We start from the raw sequence: 18,618 nt of genomic DNA on the forward strand, positions 1-18,618 counted from the left end.
GTTTTTTGCCATTTTCCTCGCTATAAGCAGAGTACTACTTTTCTTTTGACAGCATTCCTCCTGAAAAGCTGAACAGAATACTCAGCTTAAAACGGTTCAACGATATTTTCTTTTCTTTGATTTTATTTAATTTTCCATACTTTATTTCTTATTTCTTAACCTTATTTGTCACAGAACATGTTTTTCAATACCTGTCAAATAATGATGACACATTTCTTTGAAAACGGTAATCGATAGACGTCATTCATAGAAAAAACTCAAATGATTTTGATTTTTCTGCCATGACTGTTGGTTATGTGTACATGTGACGAATATACCATTGTCTTCACCAATATTATTACAATGATCATACATCACATGTGCCATGTAAACTCAACATTATTCAGTGAATGCTATAGTCATCACGTACAAAATATGAGGAAGATCATGATGAGCCATGTAAACTCAGCTTTACAATGACCACGCTTCATGATGTCCCATGTAAACTTGCCTAAATACCGAAAAATCTTCCGGCTGATAAGAAGTTGCTTTATCATGCGTGGTATGCTGAAATGCTTGAACGTATTTTCGATTATTTTTACTTAAAAATAGTCATCGATTATCAGTTTATTTGATAATCGCTGCATCATAACGGTTCTTCTAAAAAGTGTTGGGCACAAGTGCTAGTGTGCGTAATATTTCTAACTTCATGAGCATATGTACATATATGTTCTTGTCCACGGACTCAAATGTGTTAATAGTGTGTGTATTTGCCCGCCATTGGACTAAAAATCCGTTTACTGATTCTATTTATTTGGTGAAAGAACATTTTTGAGGGCTGTGGTTTGCTACTATTTTTTTTAAATTGGAAGTTGCGGTTGACGTAAAGTTGCAAAGAAAAAGGTAAGTTAAATGTAAATTCTGATGCTCTATTTATAATTTTATTTTCTTGGTAGATGTATTCCCTCGTGCGGATTGCAGAAAGTATGCAGATTCTGGAGTCCAAGAAGTTACAGTGGAAAGGACGCTACACAGCTCTCTACAGAGAGAAAGGCACTCAGGCGTTGGCTTTCGTAATAGCCAAAAGCGGTAAGCCTAAATTTTTTTTTAGAAATTTTGTTGAAAGAGATGTTTTTATACCCACCACCGAAGGATGGGGATATATTCATTTTGTCATTCCGTTTGCAACACATCGAAATATCCATTTCCGACCCTATAAAGTATACATATATATTCTTGATCAGCGTAAAAATCTAAGACGATCTAGACTGTCCGTCTGTCCGTCTGTCTGTTTAAATCACGCTACAGTCTTCAAAAATAGAGATATTAAGCTGAAACTTTGCACAGATTCCTTTTTTGTCCATATGCAGGTTTAGTTCGAAGGTGGACTATATAGGACTATATCTTGATATAGCCCCCATATAGACCGATCCGCCGATTTTGGGTCTTAGGCCAATAAAAGCCACATTTATTATCCGATTTTGCTGAAATTTTGGACAGTGAGTTATGTTAGGCCCTTCGACATCGTTCGTCAATTTGGCCCAGATCTGTCCAGATTTGGATATAGCTGCCATATAGACCGATCCTCCGATTTAGGGTCTTAGGTCAATAAAAGCCACATTTATTATCCGATTTTGCTGAAATTTGGGACAGTGAGTTGCCTTAAGCTCTTCAACATCCTTCGTCAGTTTGGCTCAGATCGGTCCAGATTTGGATATAGCTGCCATTTAGACCGATCCTCCGATTTAGGGTCTTAGGCCCATAAAAGCTACATTTTCTATTCGATTTTATTAAAATTTGGGACAGTGAGTTGCCTTAAGCTCTTCAACATCCTTCGTCAGTTTGGCTCAGATCGGTTCAGATTTGGATATAGCTGCCATATAGACCGATCCTCCGATTTAGGGTCTTAGGCCCATAAAAGACGCATTTATTGTCCGACGTCGCCGAAATTTGGGACAGTGAGTTGTGTTAGGCCCCCCGATATCCTTCGTCAATTTGGCTCCGATCGCTCCAGATTTGGATATAGCTGCCATATAGACCGATCCTCCGATTTAGGGTCTTAGGTCAATAAAAGCCACATTTATTATCCGATTTTGCTGAAATTTGGGACAGTGAGTTGCCTTAAGCTCTTCAACATCCTTCGTCAGTTTGGCTCAGATCGGTTCAGATTTGGAAATAGCTGCCATATAGACCGATCCTCCGATTTAGGGTCTTAGGCCCATAAAAGCTACATTTATTATTCGATTTTGCTGAAATTTGGACAGTGAGTTATGTTAGGCCCTTCGACATCGTTCGTCAATTTGGCCCAGATCTGTCCAGATTTGGATATAGCTGCCATATAGACCGATCCTTTGATTTAGGGTCTTAGGTCAATAAAAGCCACATTTATTATCCGATTTTGCTGAAATTTGGGACTGTGAGTTGCCTTAAGCTCTTCAACATCCTTCGTCAGTTTGGCTCAGATCGGTCCAGATTTGGATATAGCTGCCATATAGACCGATCCTCCGATTTAGGGTCTTAGGCCCATAAAAGCTACATTTATTATTCGATTTTACTAAAATTTGGGACAGTGAGTTGCCTTAAGCTCTTCAACATCCTTCGTCAGTTTGGCTCAGATCGGTTCAGATTTGGATATAGCTGCCATATAGACCGATCCTCCGATTTAGGGTCTTAGGCCCATAAAAGACGCATTTATTGTCCGACGTCGCCGAAATTTGGGACAGTGAGTTGTGTTAGGCCCCCCGATATCCTTCGTCAATTTGGCTCCGATCGGTCCAGATTTGGATATAGCTGCCATATAGACCAATCTCTCGGTTTTAGATTTTAGGGCCATAAAAAGGCCATTTATTGTCCGATGTCGCCGCAATTTGGGACAGTGAGTTGTGTTAGGCCCTTCGACATCCTTCGACATCCTTCGTCAATTTGGCCCAGATCTGTCCAGATATGGATATAGCTGCCATATAGACCGATCTCTCGATTTAATGTTTTGGGCACATAAAAGGCGTATTTATTGTCCAATGTTGCCGAAATTTGGGACAGAATGTTAAGTTAAGCCACTTCAAATATTTCTGTAATTTGGTCTAGATCGATCAAGGTATACATATAGCTGCCATACAGACCGATATCTCGATTTAAAGTCTTGGCCCCCAAAAAGGCGCATTTATAATCGGATTTAACTGAAATTTGACACATTGACTTATGTTAGGCTTTTCAACATCCATATTGTATATGGTTCAGATTGGTTTATTTTTAGATATAGCTACTAAAAAGACCAATATTTTTGTTATACACATTTGAACAACGACTTGTATCTATTAGTATTTGGTCCAAATCGGATCATATCTCGATATAAATGCTATGGAACATAACGTATGCAATTTTCACCCAAATTTGATGAAAGGTTGTTAAATATATGCCCGAGGTGGTGGGTATCCAAAGTTCGGCCCGGCCGAACTTAACGCCTTTTTACTTGTTAATTTGTGAAATATTACTGTAAAGAATCTAACTGATCAACAGATTCTTTGTTCACATGACCTCACATCTATTGGTATAATTTTCGAAATGTGGTTGAGCTCACTCGCATTTTTGACTGGCATGGCCTTTCGTATCTAAATTTAAAGAAAAAAAATTATTGGGCGTATATATTCAGTAGTGATAATAAACATCCACTGAGTAACACATTTTAATAGGTATTTAGTTTTTATACCCTCCGCCATAAGATGGGAGGTATACTAATTTCGTCATTCTGATTGTAACTACTCGAAATATTCGTCTGAGACCCCATAAAGTATATATATTCTCGATCGTCGTGAAATTTTATGTCGATCTAGCCATGTCCGTCCGTCTGTCTGTCGAAAGCACGCTAACTTTCGAAGGAGTAAAGCTAGCCGCTTGAAATTTTGCACAAATACTTCTTATTAGTGTAGGTCGGTTGGTGTTGCAAATGGGCCATATCAGTCCATGTTTTGATATAGCTGCCATATAAACCGATCTTGGGTCTTGACTTCTTGAGGCTCTAAAGTGCGCAATTCTTATCCGATTGGCATAAAATTTTGCACGACGTGTTTTGTTATGATATCCAACAACTGTGCCAAGTATGGTTCAAATCGGTTTATAACCTGATATAGCTGCCATATAAACCGATCTTGGGTTTTGACTTCTTGAGCCTCTAGAGTGCGCAATTCTTATCCGATTGGAATGAAATTTTGCACGACGTGTTTCGTTATTATATCCAACAACTGTGCCAAGTATGGTTCAAATTGGTCCATAACCTGATATGGCTGCCATATAAACCGATCTGGGGTCTTGACTTCTTGAGCCTCTAGAGTGCGCAATTCTTATCCGATTGGAATGAAATTTTGTACGACGTGTTTTGTTACGATATCCAACAACTGTACCGAGTATGGTTCAAATCGGTCCATAACCTTATATAGCTGTCATATAAACCGATCTTGGGTCTTGACTTCTTGAGCCTCTAGAGGGCGCAATTGTTATCCAATTTGAATGAATTTTGGCACGTAGTATTTTGTTATGATATCCAACAACTGTGCCAAATATGGTTCAAATCGGTTCATAACCTGATATAGCTGTCATATAAACAGATCTGGGGACTTGACTTCTTGAGCTTCTAGAGGGCGCAATTCCTATCCGATTTGGCTGAAATTTCGCAAGACGTTTTTTATTGTTACTTTCAAAAACTGTGTCAAATAAAGTACAAGTCGGTTCATAACCTGATATAGCTGCCATATAAACCGATCTGGGATCTTGACTTCTTGAGCCTCTAGAGGTCACAATTATTATCCGATTTGCCTGAAATTTTGTACGACGGATTCTTTCATGACCATCAACATACGTGTTTATTATGGTCTGAATCGGTCCATAGCCCGATACAGCTCCCAAATAAATCCATCTCTCTATTTTACTTTTTGAGCTCACAAAGAGCGCAATTCTTATTCGAATTGGCTGACATTTTACACAGGTCTCCAAGTCTCGCTCTAATAGCAGAGCAAATCTCTTCTTATATCCTTTTTTTTGTCTAAGAAGAGATGCCGGGAAAAGAACTCGACAAATGCGATCCATGGTGAAGGGTATATAAGATTCGGCCCGGCCGAACTTAGCACGCTTTTACTTGTTTCTTCTAACATCGCTCATAATGAAGCACCAGTCATTTTCAGCAAACAATAGACTTTTCAGAAGTCAGCCTGCTGCTTTGAAATTACGGAAGCAGAATTAACTACTTATATTGAGCAGACAGTGTTTGCTATTTTCAAAAATTTTTAAGTGTTAATGAATGAGCAAAATTGGACCATATTTAGATGTAGTTGCCATATGACAACTACAACTTCTTATGACAACTACATCTACATGGGTCTGGTCTTTTTCTAAAAACTGTAGCGTGATTTGAACAGACAGACGGACGGACATGGCCAGATCGTCTTAGATTTTTTCGGTGATCAAGAATTTATATACTTTAGAGGGTCGGAAATAGATATTTAGATTTGTCCTTCGGTGGTGGGTATAAAAAACTGTAAATCAATTCACTCTTAATGTCCTATTATAGCTTTTCTTATGTGGTTTCCTGATTTCTATTTTGGGGTTTACATTTGTATTTAATTTCAGATTATCGAAATGTTTTGATTAAACGGGAAAAAATTGAACTAAATTTAAAATCGTGTGACGGTAAGTTTTATGAAATGAAAATGTTAATATTTTCTTCTATTACATGCCTGTAAGAGTATTACGGCCTTATTCACAAAAACTAATGAAACCTCAAACTAGGTTTAGTTGATAGCTCTATGAAGAAAATCTGTCAAATAAACCTTTTTCAAGTCTACATTAAATTTTGTGAATTCCGGTGTTAAAATTTTACGTTTAAAGAGGGTATTCTGTTCTACTTTCGGAGCAGTTTAAAAACTTCAATAAAATATGATAATTTAACAAAATTCTGCCACCATATTACAGTAGGACTTATACCTATTTTTTCACACCTTCATTTCTAATATTTTTTGTGTGTACAGGGTGAGCCAGAGCAACTTGTTTATCTGAGTGGTGAGTTGGACACGAATTTCAAAACCCGACTTAATCAGTGTATGTGCAATGGGGTCTCTATTTACACAATTTTTCCAGACCGCATGAAAACAAATTCGAATATTGAAATCTCAAAAAGAAATAAAACATTAACTGAAGTTTTTTGTGTTTATTGATGTTTCAAATAAGTAGGTTCTTCTGGCTCACCATGTAGTTTGGCAGTTATTCATGTCAAAAGACTAACGAAAAGACCAACCCTTATAGTAGATATAATACAGAAAATTAAATTGTGGTAGAAAATATTAAAATATCAACATGCATTATTCACCAGTCAATGTACAAAATTCGTCGCAAAATTCCATTATGGAGGATAACTCTGCTATTGATTGTAAATCGTCACAGTTTGCATCGCCAACGTCCATTTTAAATGACACCCTTGTCATTGGAAACAGTATTTTACAAAATTCATCGCCAACTTCTATAGTGGGGGACACCCCACCTATTAAAAATAAATCGTCTCAAATTTTATCGCCTAATTCCGTTTTGGAAACCACCTACGCCACCGAGCAAAAAACGTCACAAAATACTTCTGCAGAGGTCACATTTGTTTTTGAACCGAAATCGTCGCAAATTTCATCGCCAAATTCTATTTTGAACGACACCCCTGCATTTGAGCATGAATCGTCGCTAATTTCATCAGGAAATTCCATGTCGGAGAACACCCCTGCCATGTACTCTAAATACCACAAAAAATCTAATAACAACAAAAAAATAAAAAAAGAAATGCAAGAATCTACCGAAGTTGCAATAAAAAACTTATCCAATAAGGTTCCGGAATTACTTCCATATTTTTCTCCTGACTCAAACGAAAATATCCCAAATTCAAGGAACGAAAACTCTACTTTTGTTATTCCAAACCAGCAAAATAGTATAAATGAAACAACTTTAGCATCTATCATCATGTCTGGGGCAAAAGATTCCATTGAGGATCCGACTGTTTTAGAATCGACGTCGTCTGAATACGTAGCAGAAATTTCAATTCAAACAACATCAAACTCAATTCAGACCTCTTTAAAAGATAAGTCGCCTGTTATTAAGGACAATTTAAATATTAATACCATAACTGTTCCACATTCAAATCAAAGAAAAAAGCATTTCTGTTTGTTTTGTAAGACTCTCCAAACGAAATATGCACGACACCTTTTTTTAAAGCATAAAAATGAAAAACAAGTTAAAATTGCATTAAAATTGCCAAAAAAAAGCCTGCAACGCCTACAAATAATTGACGAATTAAGAAAGAGGGGGGATTTTTTGCACAACACCAAATCTACTTTGAATACAGGAATTTTAATAACTCGTCGCAATCAACAAATAAAATTAAATAAAAAGGCAGATAATTTTGCATGTTGTAAACACTGTAAAGGATTTTATGACAAAAGTTCCATAAGAGGTTATCGTTTAAAATGTGGAGACAATACGGAAACAAAAAATAGAACCTCATTAGTTGAAAGTAGGAAGTTGACACAATATGTGCACCCACTAGCAAACGATAAAATGAAAACTAAAGTTTTGCCTATTCTGCGGAATGATAAAATTTATAGAACTCTGGTCTATGATGAATTAATTATAAAATTTGGAAACCAATTAACAGAAAAATACACTGATGAATACACAGATTCACACAATTATGATATGGTTAGGGCACAATTACGGCTACTTGCACGCTTTACGCGAAAAATGAAGAAAATTAACAAAAGTATCCAGCTTGCTACTTTGCCGTACGCAAAGTAGCAAGCTGGAACAAGGATTTACAATGGTACCAACATCCACAGGTAGCAATTTCACTTTCATCACTCCTTAAGAAATGTGCAAAGAAACAAAGATCAGAATGGATTAAAGTTCAATTAGAAGTAGATAAAAAAAATGTAGATGACTTCCTTTTTTTGTGGGAAGAAGCTCCAACAACAATCCACAAAAGAGCATTAGAAGACCAAGCCAATATTAAACGGGATAAAAAGGTGATATTGCCGAAAAAAACAGATATAAAAAAGTTGTACACGTTTTTAAGAAACATAATAAAAGTCCAATTGGATACATTAAAGGAGAAATTTTCATTGGAATCGTGGATAGAGTTGGTAAAGGCCTCTCTCACCCTTATACAAACATTTAATAGACGACGGGCCGGTGAAACCGAAAGACTAAAAATTTCTAATTATAGAAACAGACAGTCAGTAACGCACAACATGGAACATGATTTGTTAAAAACTATTTCTAAGGAAGCCTTAAGACATACTAAAAAATATGTCAGGATAGAATTAAGAGGCAAACTATCGCGCACGGTTCCAATTTTGTTGGACTCATTATGCGTAGAGGCTCTAGACACTATATTAAAACTTCGGTCAAAGGCTGGTGTAAATGAGAGTGAAAACAAATATGTGTTTAGTAATCCTTCTGCTTCTAAAACATCTAAAAAATATTTTAGAGCTTGTGCGCTTTTAAAAAATTATGCTGAGCAGTGTGGAGCCGATGTTCCGGAGAGCTTAAGAGGCACAAAACTTCGGAAACATATTGCTACATACATGTCTGTTATAAACGCAGAGGATGCATCTGTGGATAAACTTGCAAATTTCATGGGCCATCATAAAGATGTCCACAAAACCCATTATCGTCAGCAAGTGCCAGCTGCAGAAATATACTGTGTTTCCAAAATTCTTATGGCTGCTATGGGCGATACAATTGATAATGGCGTAGGACTTATCGATGGTGTTAATAGATATTTTAGCAACGATATTGGCGATGATGTTGGGAACGTTGAATGCAAAGAACCCGAAGAACGTTCGGAATCTGCCGAAGAACATCCCATCGATAACGTTGAAAGAGGTGGGAGCGAGAGAGAAGTCGAAGAACGTTGGGAATCTGGGGAAGAACATCACATCCAGTCAGACGAAAAAAAAATCGTCTTTTCAGATGCAGAATCTAGTGGAGAGGATTATGAGCCAAAGAAAAAAAGGAGAAGTAGTAAGTAAAATTAAAGGGTGATTTTTTAAGAGCTATAGGAACAATTTAAAAAAGGCACATAAAATTAAGAAAAACGCATGAAATCTTTATTTGAATCGACAGTACGGTTCATACAATTTAATGTTTAAAGATTATTTCATGCAAATGTTGACCGTGATTGCACTTAAAATGGTCCATCCGCTTAGTCCAAATTTGACACACTCTTTCCAACATTTCGGCCGGTATCTCACGAATAAAGCACCAATGTTGTCGCTCAATGCGTCAATTGAAGCTGGCTTGTCTGTATAGACTTGAGCTTTAACATAGCCCCACAAAAAATATTCTAAAGGCGTTAAATCGCACGATCTAGGAGGCCAATTGACCGCTTCCGAGCGTGAAATAAAAGTTCACCGCACTCGCCTCTCAATACGCGTCCTGTGTGGAATGTGGCACCGTCTCGTTGAAACCACATGTCATGCAAGTCAAGCTCCTGCATTTTGGGCAAAAGAAAGTTGGACATCATCTCACGGTTGCGCTCACCATTCCCAGTTACGTTACGATTCGCATCATCTTTGAAGAAGTACGGTTCAATGATGCCACCATCCCACAAACCAAACCAAACTGTGACTTTTTTTAATGCATTGGTAACTCTTGCAATGCTTTTGGCTGATCTTCACTTAAAAATTGACAATTCTATTTACTTACGTACGCATTGGGCCAAAAATGAGCTTCGTCGCTGAACAAAATTTTTAACGAACACGCATGTTGATAATAAAATTCAATAATTCGTTTGTAAGATAATTTATGGATACACTGTAGACTAAACTGTAGATGTTTGACAGCGAAACAAAACACGAAACTTGCGTGAGCTCTTTAAACCAGTGTTTCCAAAAAGATAATAGTTAAAAAATCACCCTTTAAAAAAATATTTTTGTATCTTAGCAAAGTTTAACCAATCTTTAATATCCACTCTCTGGGTATAAGGATTAAGCATGTTGTAACGCTGTGTAGTGAAATAAAAAGATTTATGTTTCCTTTAATGATTTTATAAACAAAATTTTGTTAAAAAAGCTCACAGTATTGTATATATTTACTAGGGTGATGACTTTTTTACTTTTTTTCAAAATTATTTTCTCTTGCACGAATGAATAAACTTTTGCCCATAAATGACTAAAATAAAGTTTATTCCACTGAAATATTAAAAAGCCCACGCACAAACAACTTTGAAATTATTTTTATGAAAAAATTTTAATTTTTTAAATCATACAAATCCAAAACAAAATATGTGTTAAGTCCTATAACTTTCACGAAAGTCCAGTGAAATCCATTTAGTGAAGGCATCTCATTTTAATTCGATTATACAGTGGTGGCCAAATAATTAGGGATACACTTTTTAATTTTGGAAAATTTACTTTTCGTTGAAATTAAATGATGAAAACATAATTTTTCATTAGTAATTCCATAAATCCTGATCAGGAAAATGTGTTTATAAAAAACTTTGGGCAAAAAAGTTGCTGATTTATATAAAAAGGCAAGGAAATATTCCATCCAATTTTTGCATGGACGTCTTATTCGGGACACTTATGTTTTTCATGTTTTAAGTAACCTAATTTGGTTCTTCGGGTTGTTATTAAGGTTCTAAGGGCTCAGTTAACGCTAATAACTGGTAACCCTTTCATATAAGTATTGCTCTTTAACTTGGGGGAAGATTCGCAACTGATTTTTTTAGCGAACTTGGGATATATTTAACCAAAGTTCCTGTACATTTTGGAATAACTCATACGAATTTCAACTAGTTCTCCTCCCCAAAGCTTACGATAGTTTTTTAAAGGGTTTGACAACGGTGATCGGGTTTGACTACGGTGATCCAAGAGGATCAGACCAATATATCTATATTTTTATTAGAAAAAGCAGTGTTTAACGCCACTGGAGGTATGTTTTGGAGCATTATCATCCATAATAACGAATGAAGTTGATATGTTGTGAACCACAAATGCTTTTATTACATTTTCCGATACATCTCTATGAAAATGGTTATCCATTCTTCGAGTATTCTTCCGTTTAGAAACCAAAAAATTCCATGAAAAAGCGCCCTAACATCATTATGTTGCCTTCATCACGATTTTTAGCCTTTAAAGTACACTGAGGGTCAAGTTTTTTGTTTAGAGCGCGCCGAATGTATTTTTTTACCATGCATGTCAAACAAGAAACTAAACCCTCATTACATCATAAAGGCCATAAATCCTGATGGAGGCAACGTATGTCTATGGGGTACACCAAACATCGAGCACTTATGAAAGCAACCTTGAGAAATGAGAAAACTGATATAAAAGAAAAAGTGGGCTGAAAAGATGCATAAAAGATTCTTTTCCACCTCATTCGTGTCTTCCGTCACTTCGCTGGGAGGATTAAGACCTCTTTTGTAAAGTTAAAGCAGATATTAAATATCTGCAATACACGGAACTCTCGTGCCATTCCAGCTCTTTTTGCGTATTCTGATGCCTGAATAAGTTGCGTAAAATCTGTTCGTTCATATCTGAATCATGGACTGATCATTGGTTCAGTAGTCAATTGTACCCCTTTAAAAGTTTTGAAAACTATCTATTGTCAAAAGCTCTCAAATGCTTGAAGACCCAGTGAAAAAATTTTTTCGAGTGCAATGGGAGGCGGCCGTTTCCAAGGACTACATTCACCAGGTAGCTATTTACCGCATCTGATACCGGGTCTTCATGAATCTTGTCTAGACCCGCTTGATATGGCGGTTGACCTGTAGGTTCTCTCTTGTAGCGCTGAACCTCACGCTCTAAATCATGTGAATCTACCTTAAGGCTTCTGGGCGGTGGATAGCTATCCACAAGATGATTATTTGGATGGTCTCGGCGATAACAACCCAAAAGTTATTGCTTAGACAGAATGTAGTTATGTTTTCGCACGGGTAGGATCTTTGTCTCCGGATGGAGGTGGTCCACATGAGAATTGAGGAGACAGCCCGTAGCAGTTCGGAGGGCGGCATTCTGACAGATGAGAATATTATTCCAAAGCGTATCATGGAGCTGACGAGACCACATTGGCTTACCACAGACCGGCCAATTGCTTTGTACGTGGTCAACAAGGTTTCTTTGTCTGCACCCCAAGTGATTTGAGGACTTTGTTTCTATTTTTGACTTTAACGCAAATTGCTGTGGCATGTGGGGAGAATGTGTAACAGCTGTCAAATGTGTCCCAAGTATTGTCAAGTGTCCCAAGTATTTTGGGACACTTGATAGTCGGAATCATTTCTTCATCGACAATCACTGTCAGCTCGGGATTCTCCTCACGAGTATTTGTAGTGACCAATGTGTCTGAAGATTTGATGTCAGATTTCTTGCAGCGAAATATGAGGCAAGTTCGTTGAGGTAGACTTTCAACCTATCGTCCTGATATGATACGATCTCTATGCCGTCTGGACGGGGTGGAATGGAGGATAGGTAGAGGTTAAACAGTGCCAAAGATATCACCCTGTTTTGGGGAATTGCCTGTTTCACTCTGCTGTGAGCGTGCGATCAAAGTTATGCAAGACAAGACATACAACACCTGCCGCAACAAGAACAACTTCCCACTAACATCATCATCACCAATGACAACGTGATTCAAAAAAATGCCCAAAATGGTGAAATAAAAATTTTAAAATCAATGTGGGCGTGAAATTTTTTTATCGAATCACCTTATATGCAAGATTTTATATAATCTTAAATGCATCCAAATATGATGAAGGAAAATCAGGTTGTAAAAAAGTCATCATCCTAATATTTACACATTAATTTTTCACATTTGCATTGTAAACTAACTGTTTTTATTCTAATTTCAGCTTCACCTTATGGCAAGACCAAAAGGCGTAGGTGGACTGTAAGCGAAAAAGATGCTGTATTTTCCCAATTTGGCGACATTTTGCTGCTGGAAAAATTACCAAGCACAAGCGAATGTTTATACGCAGTAAGAAAGTATCCATCACTTCAAGAGAGAACACCACAGCAGCTCAAAGCTTACATTTCAAACTGCAGAAAAGTAGACAAAGAGGGTAAATGTACTGAAAAAATAAGAAAATCAAAATTAAAGGAAATATCGGCTCGTAGACCATAGCAATGAAACCCATTAATATATACATATACTATATTGTAATTTTTTTAAACTATTTTGTAATTTGAGTTAAACGGTTTTTTCAGTTAAAAATATATTTAAAAACTTAATCAATTCCAAATTTTTCCCAATATACAGTGATGGAAAAAATAATAGGGACAAAGTTACTAAGAACAATATTAAAAAAAGGGAAGAAAACATGGTTATTTCTGTTAAAGGCTGTATCTGGTTATTCGTAGACCTGTTTAGTTTTTAATGATAAACTTAAATTAGAAATTAAATTATTTAACTCATGGGTGCTCGTTATGGTGATTGTTTTCAGTAAATTCACATGGAAAAAATAATAGTGACACTTATCAAAACATTGCAATTACTTATGAATTGTGATTTTGTCGTAACTTAAAAAAAAAAAAAAAGAGAAAAACAAATGGTTACTACTCATTCACATGCTTTATTGCAACATTCTTTTCGTAATATAAGCATTTTCGTTCGCAGAGTTCACACAACTGAGGAAGAGAAAAAAGTGATTAAAAAATTTATATAAAAACCATAAGGAAAGTTTTAAATCCTTGTTTTCCTTATGCCCCAGAGGTTTTCAATGAGGTTTAGGTCCCATGATTGCGAATGGTTTCCAGACTCCGTACAGAAAGCTATTGAGTAGAATGAGTAGTTACCATTTGTCTTTCTCTCTTCTTAGATTTTAAGTTACGAAAAAACGAAAATTTATAACATTTTGATAAGTGTCCCTATTATTTTTTCCAAGTTTATTTACTGGAAAAATCACCATAACGAGCACCCATGAATTTAATTAGATTTAATTTCTAATTTAAGTTCACCGTTAAAAACTAAACAGGTATACGAACAACCAAATTCCGCCTTGACCAGAAATATACATATTTTCTTCCACTGCGCCCCCATTATTTTCCCACCACAAACAAAGTTCGGTTGAATGTATCTATCTAACTTTGTAATTAATACTGGTTGTGTTTTATTTTAGTACGTAGTGCAGTGCAATGACATCTATTCAGAACATCGTTGTCTCTTTCGTACTATTCTCATTGCACTCCCCTATATAGTACTAAACTAAAACACTGTCACTATATAACTTTTTGGACCGAAACAATTTTTAGAAATAATTTTATAATTATAACCGACTTTCTTGTGTCTGTGTAAGATACATACGTATTTAAAACTTATGTATGTACATATATCTAGAGATAAATCCTCAACACACGTGCCTTGAAGTTTTTGTGAAAAATATGCATGTAAATGTATAAATATTTAAAAAGTTTGTATTGTAGTATGTATATAATAAAATGAAATTTTTTACTATAGAACAATTTTTTCTTTTATAGTTGCCAAATTTCTTAAATCACCCTTATTTTAGTCTTCGAAGGCGAAATTGACTGCAACCGATCAGGAATTTGATTTTCACATTTCGAGCTATTCTGTACCTTATTTTAACTTAGAACCAGGATGAATAGAACCAGAAACAAAGAATTTAAAATTAAATCCCAACTACGAGGTCCGGTATCCTTGGCCCATTATTAGATATCAAATTAGTGATCTACTCCCAAAATGCAAATTTGTCCATGAACATTCCATAGAAACATAAGAAACAGGGGCCCCATAAGAAACAGGGGCAAACTTCTCATGTATCAATGAGTGCTGTTAAGTTAAAGCTCAATGATAAGTAGAGAGCGAATATATATGCAAACGTATATATTTTTCACAGAAATTCGTTTCATCGATTGTACGTTTAGGAATCGCTAAAAAATTTTTGCATATTTTACGCAAATAGGATATTTTGCATATTTTAAATAATTTTTGACATCAAAAAATGCCCGATTTCGAAGATGGGTGAACTTATTTGAGCGAGATTTTGTTTCAAATCAAATAAAAGGTATTTGAGAGTACAATTCGAATATGAGACAAAAGAGGTGATACAAAAATTCAGTTCATCGCTTGCCTTTGCAAAAAGAGGCACGTCTGATCGATTTGGGAACAAACATTTTTGCCATTTACAATTGTCAGAACATAAATAAGGATTAGAATTCTGTTCTGCTGGTGGAATAGTCGCTAAATTTTTGATTGTTCCGAGAGCGGAATTTGACAGCAATCAAATGTTTTTGTTTCCATACCAAAAGACGTTTTTATACCCAGCACCGAAGGATGGGGGTATATTCAATTTGTCATTCCGTTTGCAACACATCGAAATATCCATTTCCGACCCTATAAAGTATATATATTCTTGATCCGCCTAAAAATCTAAGACGATCTAGCCATGCCCGTCCGTCTGTCTGTTGAAATCACTTTACAGTCTTTAAAAATAGAGATATTGAGCTGAAATTTTGCACAGATTCTTTTGTCCATAAGCAGGTTAAGTTCGAAGATGAGCTACATCGGACTATATCTTGATATAGCCCCCATATAGACCGATCCGCCGATTTAGGGTCTTTTGCCCATAAAGGCCACATTTATTATACGATTTTGCCGACATTTGGGACAGTGAGTTATGTTAGGCCTTCGCCATCCTTCTTGTATTTGGCCCAGATCGGTCAAGATTTGGATATAGCTGCCATATAGACCGATCCGCCGATTTAGGGTCTTAGGCCCATAAAAGCCACATTTATTATCCGATTTTGCTGAACTTTGGGACAGTGAGTTGTGTGAGGCCATAGGACATCCTTCTCCAATGGCAGGTATATCCAAATCGTTCCAGATTATAGCTGCCATATAGACCGAACGCTCGATTTGAGGTTTTGGGCCCAGAACAGGCGCATTTATTGTCCGATGTCGCCGAAATTTTTGACAGTGAGTTGAATTACGCCCTTCGACTTCATTCTTCAATTTGGCCCAGATCGGTTCGGATTTGAATATAGCTGCCATATAGACCGATCTTTCGATTTCAAGTTTTGGGCCATAAAAGGCACATTTATTGTCCGATGTCGCCGAAATTTGGGACAGTGAGTTGTGTTGGGCCCTCCGACATTCTTCTTCAATTTGGCTAAGGTCGGTCCAGATTTGGATATAGCTGCCATATAGACCGATCTCTCGATTTAAGGTTTTGGGGCCATAAAAGGCTCATTTACTGTCCGATTTCGCCGAAATTTGGAACAGTGAGTTGTGTTAGGCCCTTCACATTCTTCTTTAATTTTGTTCAGATCGGTCCAGATTTGGATATATCTGCCATATAGACCGATATCTCGATTTAAAGTCTTGGCCCCATAAAAAGCTGACACAGTGACTTATCTAAGGCTTTTCGACATGCGTGTCGTGTATGGTTCAGATCGGTTTATTTTTAGATATCGCTACCTTAAATACCAATATTTTTTTATACACAATTGAACAATGACTTGTACTTATAAGTATTTGGTCCAAATTGAAACATATTTCGATATGGCTGCTATGGGGCATGAGGTATGCATTTTCACCGGATTTTGACGAAAGGTGGGTTACATATATACTCGAGGTGGTGGGTATCGAAAGGCCGAACTTAATGCCTTTTTACTTATTTTTATCTGCACTTATTGTTTTCTCTATTTAATTTATTTTTCGCAAATAAATAATGATAAATGAATCATTGAAACCATTAAAACATATAAAAATGTTTCCGGCCGTGGTTCCAATTGTTACTACTCAAGCTTTATATATATTCTTGAGCGTCTCGACGTTCTGAGTCGATCTAGCTATGTTCTTCCGTCCGTCTGTCGAAATCACGATAGAGGTCGAACGCGTAAAGCTAGCTGCTTGAAATTTTGCACAGATACTTAATATTCATGTAGGTCGTTGAAGATAGCAAATGAGCCATATCGGTTCATATTCTGTTATATCTCCCATATAAACAGATCTCCCGATTTGACTTCTTGAGCCCATGGAAGCCGCAATTTTTGCCCGATTTGGCTGAAATTGAGCATGCAGTGTTCCGTTATAACTTTCAACAACAGTGCATAGTACGGCCCAAATCGGTCTATAACCTGATATAGCTCCCATATAAACCGATCTCCCAATTTGAATTCTTGAGCCCTTACAAGCCGCAATTTTCATCCGATTTAGCTGAAATTTGGCATGTGGTGTTCTGTTATGACTTCCGCTAACTATGCCATGTATGGTTTAAATCGGTCTATAAGCTGATATAACTTCCATATAAACCGATCTCCCGATTTGACTTCTTGAGCCCTTGGAAGACGCTATTTTTGTCCGATTTGGCTGAAATTTTGCATGTAGTGTTCTGTTATTACTTCTAACAAATGTTCCAAGTACGGTATAAATCGGTCTATAACCTGGTATAGCTCCCATATAAACGGATCTCCCGATATGACTTCTTGAGCCCTTACTAGCCGCAACTTGGCTGAAATTTGGCATGTTGTGACTTCCAATAACTGGGCCAAGAACGGTTTAAATCGGTCTATAACCTGATATAGCTCCCATATAAACCGATCTCCTGATTTGAATTCTTGAGCCCCTGGAATCAGCAATTTGTGTCCAATTTGACTAAAATTTTGCATATAGTGTTCTGTTATGACTTCCAACAACTGTGCCAAGTACGGTCCAAATCGGTCTGTAAACTGGTACAGCTCCCATATAAACCGATATACCGCTTTGACTTCTTGAACCCTTACAATCTGCAAATTTTGTCCGATTTGGCTGAAATTGAGCACGTAGTGCTTTGTTATGACTTTCAACAACTGTGCCAAGTGCGATCCAAATCAGTTTATAACCTGATGTTGCTCCTATGTAATCCGGTCTCTCGATCTTCCTTGTTCGTTACCTAGCTTTAATATGTATTTGCTGGTTTGACAGAACTTTGGGTGTTTTGTTTTATATGGAGTTTGACAGCATTTCGCTAAAAAGAGCTGAACAGACGCAACAGGCAATATAAAAATCTTAAGATATACATTTGTTTCTTTATTTGTAAAAATATCTCCTAATAGCGACTTTTACAACAAAAAGAAAGTTGGTAACGTTTTCGGAACATTTACAACAATAAGAGCCTAAACCCAACAAAAGAGTCAATGATCAGCATCAGTTTGTTTGAACACATTCATATGAGAACTAAACAACCGCCGATGCTAGCAACAACTTGACGCTGACTCTTGACTCCTTGGTTGGGTTTATACTCTAAAGCTCAAAGCTAAACTCCAGAGTCGGTTATCGCAGCGTTGAAAATTTGTAAAAATGTGGCAACATGAATTTGGTTTTTATATAACGTTGAGTTTGGGGCCATGGCCTCAAATAAAACGCAATGCAAACTAAATGACCTCAAACAATGCGATGTTTAGTAAAAGTTGTGTATATAAAAATCAGGTGAATGGAAGAAAAAAAGAATTGGATATGTAGTCTCAAGGCGTTAGAACCCATCGATATGTGGAGAAAAAATAAAATTTTTTCACTGACCCCAAACCATGCGCAACGCAAACATATATATATATATATATATATATATATATATATATAAAGGGTGATTTTTTTGAGGTTAGGATTTTCATGCATTAGTAT

General features: G+C 36.6%; 1 protein-coding gene across 1 annotated transcript; it reads left to right on the top strand.

Annotated features, from left to right (window-relative positions):
- The first annotated feature begins 540 nt into the window (after window positions 1–540).
- Window positions 541–13,122, top strand: LOC106093673 (uncharacterized). The gene is made up of 6 exons (XM_059366981.1): window positions 541–882; window positions 936–1,068; window positions 5,599–5,658; window positions 6,338–7,174; window positions 7,798–9,024; window positions 12,851–13,122. Exons 2-6 carry the CDS (start codon window positions 936–938, stop codon window positions 13,120–13,122), a joined length of 2,529 nt encoding a protein of 842 aa, XP_059222964.1. The 5' UTR covers window positions 541–882.
- Window positions 13,123–18,618: the final 5,496 nt, after the last annotated feature.

This window comes from Stomoxys calcitrans, chromosome 1 (assembly GCF_963082655.1).
Source record: "Stomoxys calcitrans chromosome 1, idStoCalc2.1, whole genome shotgun sequence".
Lineage (NCBI taxonomy): Eukaryota > Metazoa > Arthropoda > Insecta > Diptera > Muscidae > Stomoxys > Stomoxys calcitrans.